Here is a 19,919-nt window from a genome sequence, read left to right as displayed (position 1 = left end):
AACAGTGGCGGTTATTTTACAGTAGAAGTGATGGTGGTGGTTGTGATAGTAGTGTTCATTTAATAGTAATAGTATAGCTGGTGGTGGTGGTGGTGGTAGTGGTCATTTTATAGTAGTAGTTGTGGTAATGGTTGTAGTGGTGGTGGTGGTGGTGATAGTGGTGGTCATTTAATAGTAATGGTATTGGTGGTAGTGATTATTTAATAGTAATAGTATTGGTGGTGGTGGTGGTAATGGTAGTGGTATTGGTGGTGGTGGTGGTAATGGTAGTGGTATTGGTGGTGGTGTTGGTGGCGGTGGTGGTCATTTTATAGCAGTAGTGGTGTTAATGGTAGTGGTAGTGGTGGTGGTGGTGGTGACACAAGTGGGCAGCAACAGTGTCTGTTTGTCATCACAGAGGGAGTGGCGGGGCGTGCATGAACACCACCACAACACAGTCTTGTCCCTGCTGGTGGAGGGCAACGAGGCAGCAATGGCCAACATCCCCGAGGTTTGTGATGGTCACGCGCTGAGCCAGGATGGCCTGACGCCTCTCCACGCCGCGGCGCGGTGCGGGGCTCCCAGTGCTGCTGTGGAGGCTTTGCTGCAACGCGGCGTGAGCCCTCATGTGACCACCCCTGACAACATGACCCCCGCTGACCTGGCACGGCAGCAAGGCCAAGACTCGGTGATTAAGGGACTACAGCGCCACCACTGTGTACAGGTGTGTGTGTGTGTGTGTGTGTGTGTGAATTGAATTTATAACTGAATTGAATTGAATCTATTGAGTAAGGTCAGACTTTCTATAAAGTATGGAGCACAGCTCTCCAGCAAAAGAATACAGACACTGTAGATTATATACAGAACGTGCATAATATTACATAAGAAAAGACAAATACATACAAATGAAATACGCTGTAAGCAATGGCAAAAAATTAATATAAAAAAATGTGTATGCATATATAATGATACATACTGTCACTAATTAAGAAATAAAAAAAAACTATTGAGGTGTTTTGCACACTGTTTATCTAAACAAGCGTAGCACCATCCTCAAAAATCAAAGATAATTTCTTTATCACATTTGAACTTATACTTTGCATGAACAAAACATATTTGAATTGTGTTGGCCTATTTATGTAATTTGCTATATACATATTACCTAACCTAACAATTTCCATATCAGTACATTCAAAAAGTACATGAAATTCTTCTCCTTCTACCTCAGCATTACACATGTTACAAACCCTATCTTCTCTACTGACACCTTGATACCTACCAATATTTACAGGAAGTCTATTATTACAACTTCTAAATTTAGTCACTAATAATCTGTCACCCTTTGTTAATTGTTCTAAATACTGTTCTCTGCCAAAATCTGTCGTAAACACCCTATAACTGCTACTTAATGATTTTGTTTCTAAATTATGATGCCAAGTTACAAGCCACTGATCTTTCAATCTCTGTTCCATAGCTTTCTTCACCCATCTTGAATTAGGAACATCTTGCAACACCACATACCAGACATTCCACAGTCATTACAAATATTCTTTATACAAGTTTACCATGGAGAACTATGAAGCCCTAACCTATCCAGCTGGAATAGACATTGGTACATTAAATAACACAGTTTAGTATTTTTACCTGAAATTAGCTTAGACCAATAACCTATCTTTTTTTTTTTTTTTATATATAAATATCAAGTGGAAATACACCCGGTTCACCATACACCATGTCATTACAAGTATTCTCATGAACACCGAAAACCTGCTTTAAAAATTTCATGTACATATACTCTAACTCCCTAGCAATATGGTAACCCAAAATTTCAGCTGCACAAGTCAATATAGGTAACACCGTGGTGGTAAATAATTTGAGTTGTATATCCACTGGCAAGTCAAACTTCCTACACTTACTTATTAATGAGTACATTGCTCTTGTAGGTGTCTCTTTTAGCTCCAGCTCACCTTTGCAAAACCTCCCATTATAATTTAATAATACTCCAAGATACTTATACTCTGTCACTACTTCAATGTTTTTACCACCAAATTCAAGTTCATAGTTAAATTTTGTCTTCCCCTGCTAAACACTACTATTTTTGTTTTGTTACAATTTAGCTTCAATTTCCATTCATTACAATATAAATTCAGAGCAACCAGTGCCTGCTTCATTCCATCCTCACTGTCACACAAAATAATTGTATCATCTGCATACATAATAACAAATAGTTTAAGATACATGTTTAAGAAATCGTCACCAAAATTTACATAACTGCAATTATATTAAATTAATTTACTTTCAATATCATTCACATAAAAAGCAAAAAGCACCGATGATAAATTTTCCCCCTGTCTTACCCCTACATTGCAAACAAAGGTGTCTGAAATCTCCTGGTTAAGCATGACACATGATCTGATATTATTGTACATATTTCTGATTACATTTAGAATTTTTCCTTGCATCTCTTCCTTCACAAGTTTACACCATAAATCTTCACACTGTACCATATCAAAGGGTTTCTTGTAATCAACAAATAAACAAAATAGCTTTCTCTTCTTCCACTTAAATAAATCAATGATACATTTGAAGAAAAAATATATGATCCAGAGTGGAATATCTGTGTCTGAAGCCCGTTTGTGTTTCATTAATGGTAGATAAGGTGTTTGAATAATCATTAAGTCTTTCATTAAGTATGGAGGTGAACAGCTTCCCCATGCAGCTAAGTAAGATGATGCCCCTGTAATTACTAGCATCCTGGATGTCTCCCTTGTTTTTATAGAGTGGCACTATTGTACCCACCAATCATTCAGCTGGCATGACACCAGTATCAAGTACTTTTAATATATTCATTTAATATCATATCAGATGCTGGGGATTTGTTGTTTTTTTTTAACTTCTTAGTACCTCTCCTTCGCTTATAGGATCATCAAGTACTGATAAAATTTCAGCATCCGCACTGTCTTCACATTTGTAATATTCACATTACTATTGGCAGAAATTTCATCAACCGCTAGCTGCTTAAAATGCTCATAGAATTCATTTAGTGTTCTTGGGATCTGATAAGTTCTTTTCTGACTAATTAAAATTTTCCAATATGCTTTAGGGTCATCACTCTTATATTTTCTAAGTTTCTTTATTAAGTTATCCCTCTCCTTATTCTTCACTCTTTTTAGATTTGCTTTATTTTTCCTGCTTTTCTCAATCATGTTGTTAAAATTTACACTACTTCTATGCAAATGAAACCTCTGTCTAGCTTTGTGGTATTCCTTTCTAGATGGCCAGCACTCTTTATCATATCCCACTGAGGTGGCATTATTAGACTTTTTCATGAATGATCTTTTCTTATATGGTGGGAAAGTTACAAGTGCCACCTCAATCAGTATTTATTTTAAATCTAGATTAATAGCATCCATGGGTAATTCATCCACTTTTGCAATCAGTTCATTTATCTTAGTTTCATCAATATTACTCACACATAAAAATTGTTTTTCAACATTCCATTTACTTTGCCTTACACCTGATTGTCTTGATTCCTTTGCCTCTCGGTTTACAACAGGCACCGTACTTTGCATCTCACATTTGATCCTTGCATGTAGTCCACAGTGTACATCAGACCACAAAGGTTCATAATCTAATACTTTAAGAACTACAGCATATTTCATAATCAATGGTGATCCTAAAAAATAGTCAATAGTTGTATTGTTTGCCAATGCTGCAGTCCTCCCCTAACCTTCCATTGAATATATAAACTTGATCATTCTTACAAACATCCAACAACTTTTTCCCATATGAATTCCCATCTGGGGTTAAGTCCTGGTTTGCTCTAGTCTCAGTTATTCCAAAATTAGTTAAACTTACAGACACAGGGTCCTCAGCAGCCTCAGAAGGAACATCACACATAGTGAGAGTGTGAGCATTAAAATCACCACAAAGCACATGCAATGCACATAATCATCACATGAGTAAGTAAGCAAAAAATCATCCAGCTCGTCATAGTGCTCTTTATTACCACATCTAGAGTGTGAGGGGGGAATGTAAACACAGCTTATTACCAGTTCCCTACCAAAATTTACACTACTTCTATCAACTTTAACTGAAAGTAAAGAATCATAAGTGTTACTAATATGCCTCCACTTAAAACTAGCATTTTTCTTGATGGCCATGAGCAAACCCCCAGATTTAAACCTGCTTAATTTGCTTCTGTCCTTAAAGACAATGTCAAAGCCGATATTTTCCATATTGTTTTTTACATTAATTACATCAGTATCATCACACTTAGTTTCACATCAACAAATCACATCATAATCTTTAATAAAGTTGACAAAACCCATAGATAAAAACTTTGACTTGATACCACAGACATTAAGAGACGACACATTAATATAATCCAGGGGAGGAACAAACTGAACAGAGTTAATATTACTTACACTAACACTATTATCATGCCCAAGTATGTGCTGTGCCCCAGCAGGGCCATCCTAGGCCCTTGTTAAGTGATCTAGATTCAACCTTTTCCAATCAGGAGCAGATATAACAACCTTTTCTAAGTCATCAGGACAGTTTATAACTACAGGTCTACCCCCACTGTGCAACTATACAAGAATGCTCCCCTCCCTTGTGGACACATTTTTCACTGTTTCTTGCCCTTTAACCATATTCAACATTTTAACCCTTAAGGAGGTCATGTCATCATTTATATACACTTTTCTTTGCCTACCTTTCAGTTTTTTTTTTTTTTTTCTTTTTTTGCATAATTTCATTTATTTTCTTTCGGTGGCAAAACCTCACAATCACTGGCCTACCTCCTTCCCTGGGCCTCCGCAAATGGTGAACAACAGAAATGTCATCCTGCTCAATTTTCACTCCAATAGTATCAGCAAGTTCTATAACTTTAGCTTCCAGCACCTCCTCACTTTCGTCCTCTTCTTCCTCTCATCTAGAAATACGTAAGTTCTCCCTTCGGGAGTACTGCTCCATCTTGTCATGTTCATACTTGAGCAGGAGGCAATTCCTCAGCATTACTGCGATCTTGTTTTCTAATTTATCCCTGAATTCCTTGAAAGCAGTAGATACAGCTGTAGACACAGCGACCGAAATTATGCTGCCAGGCTGGAGAGCATAACAACTGCATCCTTAATCGTCTTACTTACACTTCTGCTTTCCCTTCCATCATTGCTGCTGGTTATATTAACAAGCTCGTTTTCTACCTTTGTCTTCACTAATTCTTCAGGTTCAGACCCAATGAAGTGTGCCATTCTTGTGTGGAGTTCAGCAATAGAATTTCTTACATGCATAGGTCAGTGAGGGTGGTACAATATATACGTGGCAACACCGCAACACCTTGTTTACCTTCTGTGGCTCACACAACAGTACAGGGAAGACTTGATAGTACCTTCAGTACTGGCAGTAGAAATGTTACTCAGGCCCTGTGGCACGTCACATCAGTAGTCAGGTACTCAGAAGTTCATTTGAAATCAGTAGTAGCTCCCAGGTTAGGGTCGTATCAGAGAAACTCCCTCAAAATATAGAGCTGTGTGTGTATGTGTGTGTGTGTGTGTGTGTGTGTGAGCTTATTACATTTATCATTTTTTTAACATTAACCAATATGAATGTGATGCAAAATGTTTTTGTTTACAACATTTTGCATCCTTTACCAAGATGTATTTCTTTCTTCACATTTGTGTTTGTAAATTCATGTTAAACAAATGAAGTATTGCTTAATTTCAAGAGGTGTTTATAGATATTAATGAGGTGGTAAGCCTGCAGGTAATGGTTATGCTATAAGCTTGGTAACCCGTTTTGTTGAGCGAGCTGTGATGCAGTGCAAATATTTCAGCAGTTGGTGTGCACACTTCTCAAAGAGAGGGCAAAAACATAGAACATGGCGGACACGTGACCGTCACCAAGGAAACAACACAGTGGCTAGCTGAACACTAACTCACTAATTCAGAACACAAACTGTATTTCATCCTGTACTAGCTGCAAGCCAACAGGAAAGCATCAGACAGCATCTCTAGGCTGCACGAGTGCACGGGGACCGTGCTGGTTGCAAGGAAGCAGGGTGAAGCACCAGACCTCTCATTCCTCGGTATTTTTTCAAGCCGTCTTCTTCGGCGATAATTTGTTCCCTGTGAAGGCAGCTTGTTGAAACATTCGGGAAATGAAACACCTCTATCTTCTCCCTGCTCTTTCTCTCCCCCACAATCCCTATCCAGTGCTGCTTTTCACCGGAAAATAACAAACAGATAAATAAAAAGAATTAATAATAATAATAATAATAATAATAATAATAATAATAATAATAATAATAATAATAATAATAATGATAACTTAAGGGTTTTGGTTCAAATGGTTCTCAAATAGCTCTGGTGTAGCTGTGGGCACCCTTGGTTCACCGAGGGCATCAGCAGGGCCAAGGGGACGATTGTGGTTCCCCTGAATCTCCACAGAGCAAGCAAATTCACTCCTCAGCTTGTCATTGGGCCTACTGTGGACAGTCCTCATGGTCACGTCCGTGGACACCCTGCGGCTGTCAGGTGAACACCGGTAATGCTTTGCGTCGGTGTGGCCAGTGCAAAATGCACGCCTGACTGCCCAGCCGCTCAGTTTAAGCAGCACCTCGCCAGCACGGGCAGTGTTGCAGTCTGGTGGTAGACTGATAAGTGTTCTTGAAAGCAATCACAGGTGTCACAAAATCAGTCTTGTATTTACACTGAGTGCATGAGATCCTACTTGAAGGCAAGCACTCATCAAAAATGTAAACATGCAATTCACAGGGAGACCAGCAAACAAAAGTGCACAACTCACATCATCCCAACACTTGAAAAAATGAGCACGATGTGATTCTTTAAACGATCGGCTGTTTAGTCCTGCTCCTAACGACGAGTCTTGAGCCACGTGCTGACTGGCAGCAGCGTGGAGGGGCTGGGAGGTGAACGCGACGTGTTCCCCGAGCCGAGCTCTGCTAAAGGCCCCAAGAGACTCTCTGAAGGGTTTTAACCCAAGCTAACCTAGCCTACCCTAAGCCACCTATCCTAAGCAGGCATAACCTAACCTAACCAACCCGTGCCTGAGGAGGATGAATTGCTACAGTACGACCAAACCGCAAACTACAAAACTGTGATGTCCGTTATTGATTGTTTATGTTATGGACGATTTTGAGCACAAAACACAGTGGAATCACTTCACTCTGCAGCCTCTTCTTCTCTCGTCCCCCGGCGACCTTGGGGACTCGTTGGGAAGAGGGGTTTGTGGGCGGGGAACGCGGAAGTGCTCGTTGTTTGTACTTGAATGGAGACGAGAGCTTAAAATAAGGCAATCCTAACCTGACCTGATCTGACCTGACCTGACCTATCCTAACATAACCTGATCTAACCTAACCTAACCACTTTCCACTTCCTGGCCAACCCTTTAGCCATGAACACAAGTGCATGGTTTGCCTGCTTCAGACTCTTGCCACGGTCTCCAAAATCCTTCGTACCAATGATGGAATCGGAGGCCGGGTCAAAATGGAGAGATTCTCTGACGGTCACTGCATCAAATGCATGCCACAGAGTCTCTCCCTTCGACGTGGTGTCTGCTCTTCCTCAGGACTGTGAGTTTGTTTGCTCCAGCCTGCTTGGATGGAAGTTTGCCTTAGCCAAAGGTGAAGATTGGAACTGCTGGGGAGTGAAAAAGTAGAGCTTTAAAACCTACACGCCTTAGGACTATGGTAACGCAAGGCCAGAGCAAACCTCCTCCCTTGTCCCCCATATCTTCTGCCCTTCTTATTTCCTAAGCCATTAATTACCTGTTCTCTGATAAACTCCTGCACTTGAGGGCTTGCATATGGAGAAATGGAGTTTTCAGCTGCTGTGGACTCTTCAGAGTCTGCTACCTCAATCGCTTCGCTTGCTTTCTGAGCTCGCTGATGATGTTCTGCGGCAACCTGATTGTTATACACCCTGAAAACATTTCATAAGTATTTCAGCTGTTTTGTTGATAATTATCATAACTTCAAAAACTCCAATTTGTCTTTCATATACCAGATTCACATTTGTAGCTGCCTCTGCAAAGTGGTGTTTTCACACAAAACAAAACAAAAAGTTATAACAATGGTTCAAAGACAAACGCGAACTGACGCGGAAAACTCGATAAAGTATACAATTATAGCACTCACAACATTGTGAAGCAAATAACAGCAGTCACCAGGCTTGGGGCGAGGCTGTGGTGGTGTCTGGATTGCTCCCCCAAGCTGCTGCTCAGTAATGGGGCACTGTGCGGGCACCTGACGAGGGACGCCACCTGCCGGACAGGCAATGCGTCAGTCACGGTGGCTTTCGAGTGTGTACATTCACACGGTGTACACTTGCCTCGGGAGAGCCCACACTGTCACCTGACTGTTGAGGGCTTTATGAGAGACCACAGTTTTCATCTAGCCTGGCTAGTTGCAGCTGCAGATAATGGCTCAACACTGCCTCAAACTACCAGGTGTTTTGTCTCTGGCGACAGAAGCCTGCATTCCAACCACTAGCACATGTACATGTGTGTCGCAGACACATAAATTGGTGGTGTGTGCACCATCTGCAGGCAAAGTGTCTCATGGAGGCGACACCAGTATCACCATTTGTAGGAACAGGACAAACCATGATTTACTTCATGAAAATAAAACATTGAAATGTAATGACAACACAAATTCAAAAGAAACTCTACTGTTATCAATATAGTAATAAGCAAAAATTACTCAGACATACTGCATTAAACAATAAATGAAAATATATATCAAGGTATTCTGCATGAATGAGCCTTTGTCACACAAACAGCTACACACACACACACACACACACACACACACACACACACACACACACACACACACACAGGCCATAACAATGCACACTGACACATCGCCACAGCCACCAGTGAACACTTATGTCGCCACCAAGCGAAACTTTCTGAAAACCGTGACAACATTATTATTATATTATTACATCACATTATATTATGTAGCTTTCATTGCGATACCATCAGCACCATGGCTTCCCTTCTCTCTCCGGCAGAGCTACAAGCTTCCTGAAGAACTGCATGAGGAGCTGCTCTCAACAGTCAGTCTCCGGGACGACGTGCAGGCGGTGTCCACCCTCATATGTAAGGGCGCGCCCATAGAGCTCCTGGGTGGCTTTTCTGTCCTCAGACTGGCTGTCACCACCGACCGCTTACACACCGTCAGCCTGCTGCTGGCTAGCGGTGCACCGCTGCCTGCCAGCCTGCTGCAGGAGGCTTGGCAGAGCCCCGATGTGACTCACAGGGTGCTGGCCTTCCTCACCACCGTGAGTACCTTCCCTTCCCTGTCTTACAGAACTACCTCACTGTAAAGGTGAGGACGAGCACCGGTACTGGACCCAAGTCTCAGCGGTGGCTCCTTTGCAGAGTGGAAAGTGTTTGAACAACTTGGATGAGTTATAGGTCTGTTGGTTGTAGAGGACGAGCCTTTGTGTTTCAGTGCCGTCAGTTTCAGGTTTTAGTGGTGCACATGACAGACCTGCAGCACACCAAACCTGTCCAACATTACAGGTCATGCAACAGAATCTTGTCATTTCATAAAAGGACACTTCAGTGTAATGTTTAGAACAAGCAATGAAGTAGATCTCATAATACTTGAATCCATGTTAATTCATCATTATAATCCTAAAAGTAATTGTAATAATGCTTGTCAAACCTAATATTTGATTATAATTCATCATTATAATCCTAATAGTAATTGTAATAATGCTTGTCAAACCTAATATTTGATTATAATTCATCATTATAATCCTAAAAGTAATTGTAATAATGCTTGTCAAACCTAATATTTGATTATAATTCATCATTATAATCCTAAAAGTAATTGTAATAATGCTCGTCAAACCTAATATTTGGAATAATTTTTTGTATTTTTCTTTTTTTTTTGGGACAAGGTAAGGTTGTATTTGTACATGCACTTTTAGATTTGTGAGACTTAATGACACTTCTGCATAGCTGCCCTACCTCTCTCTCTCTCTCTCTCTCTCTCTCTCTCTCTCTCTCTCTCTCTCTCTCTCTCTCTCTGCGCACGGTGCTTACCTGATGTGGTGACCATCCTTTCCTCACAGGCCTACTGCTGCCGGCTGCGTGCAGAGCAGCGTCGCCTGGAAAAGGTCAGCAGCGCCCTTGTCGAGGGCATCGACAATCTAGTGACAACCATCGAGGGAAATACTCCCTGGCAGGCAGCCTGGCGATGGGGAAAGGAGACTGACCGGCCAGCACTGAGCGACCTCCTGGCAAAGGCAGCGGCTGCCAACTGCCCCGTGACTGCCGCCTTCCTGCATAGGGCAGGAGGGTGGACAGTCTTTAATGGAGCCTCTGGTGGCACTGCCCTCCACGCTGCCCTGGAGGCTGGCCACAAAGGCATGGCCGAGCTGCTGATCAGGGACCTTGGGGGCTGCCCGTACGTGCCGGACACACATGGTCGCCTTGCGGTGCACATGATGCCTCACGAGGAGCAACAGAGGCTGGAGCAGGTGAGGCTGCTTGCCTGTGTACTCTTTTGGATGGCGGCATGAACTCACTTCACCAGCTGATCAAAACTTCAGCACCTGTCGCGCTTATTTCGTCTGCTACGCCTCCTTGGTCACACTCCTGTAATAATCCTGACACACGCATACACTATATGGAATTTGTCACCTAACAAAATATTGCAAAATATTGAAATAACATGACCGTGTCCATCAGAGTGCTGGATTTGGTTACGCTAAGTTTACCTTAATATTTAGCTCACTAAGTTCATTGCTGATTCTTTCGTTGCATAGATTATGATTTAAAAAATCATAATTTCACACAGAAATAAAGTAACTATCTCATAAATAGTAGGCTAGGATGATTTACATTCAACCCGAAATATTTCTATGTAACAAATGTGTGTACAGCAACGAGGGACAGAGAAAAAGATGACTCATTAAGTGGCTGGCTGGCACAGCAGTTTGGTGAATGTCAGACAGACATTGAAAGGGAGGAATTTAAGTCACAAGAAGTCACCATAATAATGGATATGGCGTGCTGAAGGCACAGCTGATGTATTTTCACACCTTCCTCCTTTTTAGTGGTGGCGTGGTTAATTCTTTGGTCAAGAACTGACTCGCTTTATCTAATGAGGCCGCTCCGGCATACCAGCGTTACCGAATCGGCGCTTTTCGTTTTGTTATGATAGAGTCACCAGGTTGGGGATTACCGAAGCCATGAAAACACCAGCTGTGAAAGTGGCTGGAGGTGTCACCAGGCTGGTAAGGCTTTCATTTGGGACTGTTACCAAGCGACTGTGAAATTGGCCCTTTGGTATTTCTGCCTTGTCTAATGAGTCCCTCAATGCCGCAGCAACGGCTCGCTAAGCTCACCCGTGCACTCCTGCAGTGCTCTAGGATGATGTCATCTGGCCCTGGAGATTTAGTCATTTTATGTTTATCTGTCTGTTTAATGATGCTGTCCTTGCTTATGGCGATATAGACAGATGGGGGAATTGAGCTTTTGTGGCACTGAACAATACTAAGTTTGCTTTGACCCAGTCAGAAAATTCAGAAACGAGAAACCTGCCCCGCATAGATGACGCGTTTGACAACGCTTCAGAAGTGTGTGGAATATTGTACAAGACAACACATTGTTTAACAATAAAGTCACTTATTAGTGTGTGCTGTGCCATATGCTGTCCTCCTCTGCTTTGCTGTGTTCCCATCTGGGCCAGCACATGGCCGTCATTTATCAAAGAGTTATCGTGATAAAAATAAATAAATAAATAAATCAGAGGTATGCTTTCCCTGGGAAAATTGTAGTCCGCAGCTAAAGTTGCTTCATTAATGACATTGTTTAATTTCTCATCGATACACAAATCACTTTCATTGTTCTTAATTTATAAAACTCTCACAAAGCACACAGGAAATGAAGTGCCTCGGCTACTGGATGGTGTTCGCCAAAGTAGAAGCATCAACGTGGATTTTATGTAGCCACAGCTTGGAGCATCCTCTTACCAAAACAGCACGCTGTGTTTTGAACCAAACGTTTTCAGTAGTCTACCTTTGCACAACAAACTTTTTATTCATATCATGAATATTATGCAGCTCAATTATGGTATTATATTTTATTACTATTACTTACTATTTGATTCTATTAGTTGACCAATTAAGCTACTTGTATTTTTTAATCTTGCCTAATAAACAACTCCAATCAGGCAGACAAATGCTAATATACGTATGTAATCCTCGATTTCTATCATCATTTCTAACATATCTATGTGTACGCAGCAATAAAGGGTTATTTACTTGTTCATATATTCACCGCTCTCTTTCTCTTTGCACACAGAAGCTCTTTATGATGGAGCGTGAAAAACTGAAGGATATGGAGCTTCGCTTGAAGGCAGATCACGAGAAGACCGCAGCACGGACAGCGCTGTGTATACAGGAGGATCTCTTTGAGAGCCACAAGAAGGGCGAGGGTAAGAAGGTCTCCTTACCTGATGGCCACGCTGCCCTGCTGCTGGCCTCGCGCAAAGGTCTCCTGCAGCTGACTCATCTTATGCTGCAAGAGGGTCACTTCCCCGTGGACGAGGTGCTGGACCACACCTGCGGCACCACCGCCCTCCACCAGGCGGTCTCGCACGGCCAGGACGGCTGCGTGGCGCTGCTGCTGAGCGCTGGCGCCAACCCACAGCAGCGTGACACGTATGGCCAGACACCCCCTCACCTGGCCGCCATGTTTGGCCATAAAAGTACTTTCGAACTCCTGGCACACCAAGTGACGCAGGACCCTCCTTGCCGCGCGGGCACCACGGGCACACAGGTGAGAGAAAATTTTAAAGTGTTTCACAATATGTATTATAAATATAAGCGTAATCTATTAGACCCAATCGACCGACGTGACCCGGAAAGCGTCATAAGAAATCTTGTGAGATCCACAGGCCTGCAAGAGCTGCAGAAGGAGGCTCAGCGGGTGGCTGTGGATCTATCAAAGGGCGAGGCCCTTGAGGTAAAGGAGGCGGTGATGGCAGAAATAAGCATCATCATGAATAAGGTGTCAGCCGCTGATGCCACGTACCGCGGCGACCTGAGGCTGGCGGGCAGTTCTCAGGACGGGTCTAAGCTTTACGCCCCTGACGAATTTGATATAAACCTCGTGATTCACAAGGATGACGTAGGAATAACTGTTAGCGAGAGAGGGAAGGAGGAAGCCCCGCTGAAGGGCAGGTTACAGATTTGTGTGAAGACTGACAATCCCCACCTTGAGGGTAATAGATTTATGGCCAGTTTGTATGAGGAGGTGCACCGGTGCCTCGCTGGCCACACCCTGCAGGACAAAAGACTGAGCCTGGTGCCGCCGGGCCTGACCAGCACGCAAGTGGGCGTGGGACTCTCTCTGGCCTGGCAGGGGCGAGAGTATCCACTGTTGCTGGTCGGCGTGGACCTGGTTCCAGTGCTTGAGGTGCCATGGCTGGAGCAAGTTTGCAGACCGCTCCTCACTCCTGAGGACACCACCACCATGCAGCTCAGTAATGCTGCTGATGGAACATGGCGCTGCAGCTTTGCCTTGACAGAGGCTGAGGTGCTGGGGACGTTGACGCCCGCAGAGCGCCAGGTGCAGCTGATGGGAAAAGTACTTCTTTCCCGCCTCAAGCCCGAGCGCTGGATGCCTCGGCACAAAAAGAGCTTTTTCAAATGGTTCGCCACACAGGAGTGGAACATCGCGGTGCCAAGCGGGTTCTGTTTCAAGAACGCCCTCCTGCGGTGGCTGGAGCATAGGCGGTCGAGGGAGGTAGAGCTTGGGGCTGGCCAGGAGGGGGACCCCGCCAGATGGGTGGTGGAGGTGTTCAGATTGATGTGTGCGAACCCAGAAGAGACACGAGAGAACCTGACAACTCAAAACAGCTCCGCCTACTTTGGAGGAGACTGTGAGGGGCGGAAGCCTGGGGACGGGGCGCCCATCATCGTGCAGTGCCTGGAGGAGGACCTCTGCCAAGACAACCAGGCGGCGGCGACGAAAGTAATAGATGCAGAAGATGCAGACCATTGTAATCATTACCTGTGAGCTGCACCAAGCGTTGGAAGACCTCCTACCCGCCCCCCACACACAAACACACACAGGAATGCCAGTGCTTGGTGCTCGATTTTCATATTCAGTAGTTTATATAGCCAATTAGTTGTGGAGTCGATATAAAGAAAAATATATATTTTCATGTCGCGAGGCTAGTGAGAGAAGATACTCTGTTAATAGGGTCTCTCATCTGTGTGCACTTGTTGGCCCCTGTAATACCGCAGGTTGAGTAATGTGATGGTGCAAGCTGAGGTAATGCCACCTTTGGCCAGTAAGTACAGCAGGGCAAGATAATAGTCAACTTGCATGTTGTATGGTGAAACAGGCTCTACATGGATTCATGGATGATAGGCCTAGAAGTGTTTGATATTCATTTGCAAACGGCAGTGCCATTAGGACATGAAATATTTAGTACAGGTTTATTAAGACAATGTCTGGTCTGGGTGTAAATAAAGCACTTCGGCTTGACAAGATGATGTCAAATAAGTTATCAAATCAAGATGGAATGTCACATTTGTAGCACCAAGTACCAAATGCAGATGGTAATTGGTTAAAACAAACTGTTAAGTTAAGGACTTGTGCTATTGATAGGCAGAGATTGTCTGAACAAACTTATAACAGGCCAGCATGTCTTAATTATAAGATGGTGACAATGCAAGGAAAATTACACAAGTATTTATCTGTTCTCCTTAAACAACACTCACGTGCCGTAAGTGTGTTCAAGTGTGCAAATCATCAGCTGCCATTGTAAGTGGTAGTGAAGGAATGCAAGTGTACAAAAGTGAATCTGTTCCTTATGTGATCTTAATGGTGCAGGAGATGAAACTCACTCTTCATTCAAATTGACTTTTTTTTTTTTTTTTTTTTTAACAAATAGCTGAAAAAAATTTCAAGAAATATTGGTTCACTAATGTAAATGCAACAAAAATAGGGGAATTCCTTGGAGCGAGAAACGTGACTGTCTTATTAAGTAGTGTTAAGTTCATCCAAGAAATAACTTGTTATTTAAAAAAAAACTTATAAGAAGTAATTGTTAGCAGGTAAGTGACGTCTGTATTTGGTGTGTACAGTATAACAATTTGTACTCTCATACCCCGCCTGAGGTCGCTTTCAAACCTTTCAAGCACACTTCTCATATTTGCAAACTTATACATGTAAATTAACCATTGCCTTGTATTTTTTTCATGAACACAAAACTATTCCTCTCTGTATTATGGAAAGTGATGTGTCAGTAAATCAAACACAAAAACTCATGTCTTTATTTCAAGCCTTATGAATCATTTTGTTACTTATATAATAATATATATATATATATATATATATATATATATATATATATATATATATATATATATATATATATATATATATATATATATATATATATATATATATATATATATATATATAGAGAGAGAGAGAGAGAGAGAGAGAGAGAGAGAGAGAGAGAGAGAGAGAGAGAGAGAGAGAGAGAGAGAGAGAGAGAGAGAGAGAGAGAGAGAGAGAGAGAGAGAGAGAGAGAGAGAGAGAGAGAGAGAGAGAGAGAGAGAGAGAGAGAGAGAGAGAGAGAGAGAGAGAGAGAGAGAGAGAGAGAGGGCAATCTCACAGTACAGTGTCATGTTGAATCCAGTGTGTACCAATGAGTTCTCCGTCATTAAATGAGGCACCCTCGTCCCCGTGTGTTTTATTGGCACACATATCAACATATCAACGACTTGCCACAGCCTCCAAGCTGCCAGAATCACCACTTCACTCTGGTTCTCCACGCTGCCAACACTCCAAGCAGCTTCATGGACTGGGCAAGTTACAAGCATCATCACTCCGTCAACTCCACAACAACACAGGTGACTACTAGTAGTCAGCACAGAACCACTGGTGGGTGGGTCGCCATCACTGGTCACACACACTGCCACCAAAACACTCTTACAATAAGTGGTGGCAAACATCTTTCATACAAGTGGTCACACAAACACAACTGATGCAGTAATATTATCATTGTCTTATTCCTGTTATGGTCATTATAAGTATTACCATTAATACTATTACCATTATTGATTTTATTATTATTATCAATATTATTATCATTATTATTATTATTATTATTATTACATTTATTATTATTACCATTGCATCATCATCATCATCATCATCATTGTTGTCATAGGTTGCGGAAAACAGGCGGGAGAAGAAGGCTGCAGACAGGTTAGGCTTCCAAAGCAAAGCGAAACAAAACAACAATGAGGCAGCAAAATAATAAAAAGAAATAGTAATAATGAAAGAATAAAAGAAAAAGAACCTGAAGTATAGCGAGGAAGTGGAACAAGTCAGGAGGGAAGAGAAGTGGAGGGTCGAGGCACAGCTGACGAGGTGGAGGCAGGCGTCACGGCGCTCCTGAGGCACAGCAAAGGAAAGTGTACATAGAGGCAGTGGAACGGGAGGGGGGGAGGAGCAGGGAAAGGCTGGGAGGGTACCATGCTATGTTAATGTATGCTGGTAAACGAGAGTACTGTAACTGTTGTTGTTGTTGTTGTTGTTGTTGTTGTTGTTGTTGTTGTTGTTGTTGGTGTGAGGGTCATTATTATTGTCATTATTACCAGTGTTATTATTGTGGTTGTTGTGGTCGTGGTGGTAGGTCTTAATGAAGTGCATTGTAATGTTCCAGCCTCCCCATTACCTGCTCATGAACAACCATCTCCATTGTCTTTTCTTTCATCCAAGTATTTCCTGACAAATGCAATATTTCCGAGATGGCACTTCCTGCTGCCCTCAACACCTGCTTTATCTCATCTTTCAGTGATAAATTGCACTCTGTTATCACACCGAAAGGCGGGTTCACACTTGCCAATTCGCTGCTGAATTGCCAGCCGCCGCAAGCCGCGATAGCCCGCCGGTGGAAATTTTGGTGCCTGGCGGCTGAATTGCCAGCCGCGCCAACAACACCGACAGGTTGGGCTTGTCCAGCCGCGCGCTGCTCTGTTTACCTCAGGTCCTCGGGGGAGTTGTGCATGGTGTGGCGTCCTGAGGCACAAAAGTTGATGTTGGAGCTAATGACAAACCAACAACGTCATCACTGGGACCGAAGACTCTCTCTCTCTCTCTCTCTCTCTCTCTCTCTCTCTCTCTAAAAGAGTAGTATCGCTGCAGAAGGGGCCAAGTTGTCAGTAGTTACCGATCGGTGTTCCTTAGCTGTTGTTAGATAACGCAGCGTCAGTGTGAGGCGTTCACCAGGAGTCACTGCATCCCTCACGTGGGCATCCTCCTTCTTGATAGGCGAGTCACAAGCCGCAGGAGACCACGGTACTGCTCCTTGTTGAGGCCTATCCACTGCCTCATGGTGGCTGGGTCTTGCACGCTCGGCTCAGGCAAAAGAGCGTGGCAGACGCGCCTTCCTTCTCTTCTATTCAGCCAGGGACGTGTGTACAGGCGCCTCCTGTTCCGTTATATCTTCCACTACGCCAAAAGAAATACAATTATCACCGACATTGTTGCTGGAGGAAGAGATCTTGCTTAGTTGGCAAGTTTTTGCCTGCCTTCTCTACTGCCGTGGCTGGCAGTAATCTTTCGGCTGAACACATCCAGCCTCTTGAGGTCGTCATTCTTCACAACAATCAAACATTCGCTTTTACCTTCATTCGCCTTCACCTGATTAGAATTTGTTCCTTTTGCACACACCTTCCTTACTTCTGCTCAGCTTGGTCTCTGTATTTCTCACGTCAATCATCGACCAAGAAAACTGAGAGTATCATGTCCTGGTTCAATACTTTCTTCCTTCTCTCACCACGTTAACCAGTATTCTCAGTCATTCACCACTGTTCTGTCCACCTCCACAATGCAACACTTAACCAGTATTCTCAGTCATTCACCACTGTTCTGTCCACCTCCCCAATGCAAGAGTTAATCAGTATTCTCAGTCATTCACCACTGTTCTGTTCACCTCCCGAATTTTTTTTTTTTTTTTTTTTATGTAGGAAGGACACTGGCCAAGGGCAACAAAAATCTAATAAAAAAAAAATGCCCACTGAAATGCCAGTCCCTTAAAAGGGTCAAAGCAGTGGTCAAAAATTGGTGGATAAGTGTCTTGAAACCTCCCTCTTGAAGGAATTCAAGTAATAGGAAGGTGGAAATACAGAAGCAGGCAAGGAGTTCCAGAGTTTACCAGAGAAAGGGATGAATGATTGAGAATACTGGTTAACTCTTGCGTTAGAGAGGTGGACAGAATAGGAGTGAGAGAAAGAAGAAAGTCTTGTGCAGCGAGGCCGCGGAAGGAGGGGAGGCATGCAGTTAGCAAGATCAGAAGAGCAGTTAGCATGAAAATAGCGGTAGAAGACAGCTAGAGATGCAACATTGCGGCGGTGAGAGAGAGGCTGAAGACAGTCAGTTAGAGGAGAGGAGTTGATGAGACGAAAATTTTTGATTCCACCCTGTCTAGAACAGCAGTATGAGTGGAACCCCCACAGACATGTGAAGCATACTCCATACATGGACGGATAAGGCCCTTGTACAGAGTTAGCAGCTGGGGGGGTGAGAAAAACTGGCGGAGACGTCTCAGAACACCTAACTTCATGGAAGCTGTTTTAGCTAGAGATGAGATGTGAAGTTTCCAGTTCAGATTATAAGTAAAGGACAGACCGAGGATGTTCAGTGTAGAAGAGGGGGACAGTTGAGTGTCATTGAAGAAGAGGGGATAGTTGTCTGGAAGATTGTGTCAAGTTGATAGATGGAGGAATTGAGTTTTTGAGGCATTGAACAATACCAAGTTTGCTCTGCCCCAATCAGAAATTTTAGAAAGATCAGAAGTCAGGCGTTCTGTGGCTTCCCTGCGTGATATGTTTACCTCCTGAAGGGTTGGACGTCTATGAAAAGACGTGGAAAAGTGCAGGGTGGTATCATCAGCATAGGAGTGGATAGGACAAGAAGTTTGGTTTAGAAGATCATTAATGAATAATAAGAAGAGAGTGGGTAACAGGACAGAAACCTGAGGAACACCACTGTTAATAGATTTAGGAGAAGAACAGTGACCGTCTACCACAGCAGCAATAGAACGGTCAGAAAGGAAACTTGAGATGAAGTTACAGAGAGAAGGATAGAAACCGTAGGAGGGTAGTTTGGAAATCAAAGCTTTGTGCCAGACTCTATCAAAGGCTTTTGATATGTCCAAGGCAACAGCAAAAGTTTCACCAAAGTCTCTAAAAGAGGATGACCAAGACTCAGTAAGAAAAGCCAGAAGATCACCAGTAGAGCGGCCTTGACGGAACCCATACTGGCGATCAGATAGAAGGTTGTGAAGTGATAGATGTTTAAGAATCTTCCTGTTGAGGATAGATTCAAAAACTTTAGATAAGCAGGAAATTAAAGCAATAGGACGGTAGTTTGAGGGATTAGAGCGGTCACCCTTTTTAGGAACAGGTTGAATGTAGGCAAACTTCCAGCAAGAAGGAAAGGTAGATGTTGACAGACAGAGCTGAAAGAGTTTGACTAGGCAAGGTGCAAGCACGGAGGCATAGTTTCGGAGAACAATAGGAGGGACCCCATCAGGTCCATAAGCCTTCCGAGGGTTTAGGCCAGCGAGGGCATGGAAAACATCATTACGAAGAATTTTAATACGTGGCATGAAGTAGTCAGAGGGTGGAGGAGAGGGAGGAACAAGCCCAGAATCGTCCAAGGTAGAGTTTTTAGCAAAGGTTTGAGCAAAGAGTTCAGCTTTACAAATAGATGTGATAGCAGTGGTGCCATCTGGTTGAAGTAGAGGAGGGAAAGAAGAAGAAGCAAAGTTATTGGAGATATTTTTGGCTAGAAGCCAGAAATCACGAGGGGAGTTAGATCTTGAAAGGTTTTGACATTTTCTGTTAATGAACGAGCTTTTGACTAGT

At 43.1% G+C, this 19,919-nt stretch overlaps 1 protein-coding gene across 1 annotated transcript in view; it reads left to right on the top strand.

Moving 5' to 3' along the window:
* LOC135095349 (ankyrin-3-like) overlaps positions 1-15,298 on the top strand; it is a 24,173-nt gene extending 8,875 nt beyond the window's left edge. Inside the window, exons 3-6 of the mRNA XM_063996107.1 lie at positions 398-703; positions 9,018-9,287; positions 10,089-10,496; positions 12,325-15,298. Coding sequence (XP_063852177.1) covers positions 398-703; positions 9,018-9,287; positions 10,089-10,496; positions 12,325-14,043 — 2,703 coding nt within the window. The 3' untranslated portion in view covers positions 14,044-15,298. The remainder of the gene's footprint in view (positions 1-397; positions 704-9,017; positions 9,288-10,088; positions 10,497-12,324) is intronic.
* The last annotated feature ends 4,621 nt before the right edge of the window (positions 15,299-19,919 follow it).

Source organism: Scylla paramamosain, chromosome 48, assembly GCF_035594125.1.
Source record: "Scylla paramamosain isolate STU-SP2022 chromosome 48, ASM3559412v1, whole genome shotgun sequence".
Taxonomy (NCBI): domain Eukaryota; kingdom Metazoa; phylum Arthropoda; class Malacostraca; order Decapoda; family Portunidae; genus Scylla; species Scylla paramamosain.
The sequence above is the reverse complement of the archived record's forward strand: the minus strand, read 5'-3'. Positions and strand labels throughout refer to the sequence as shown.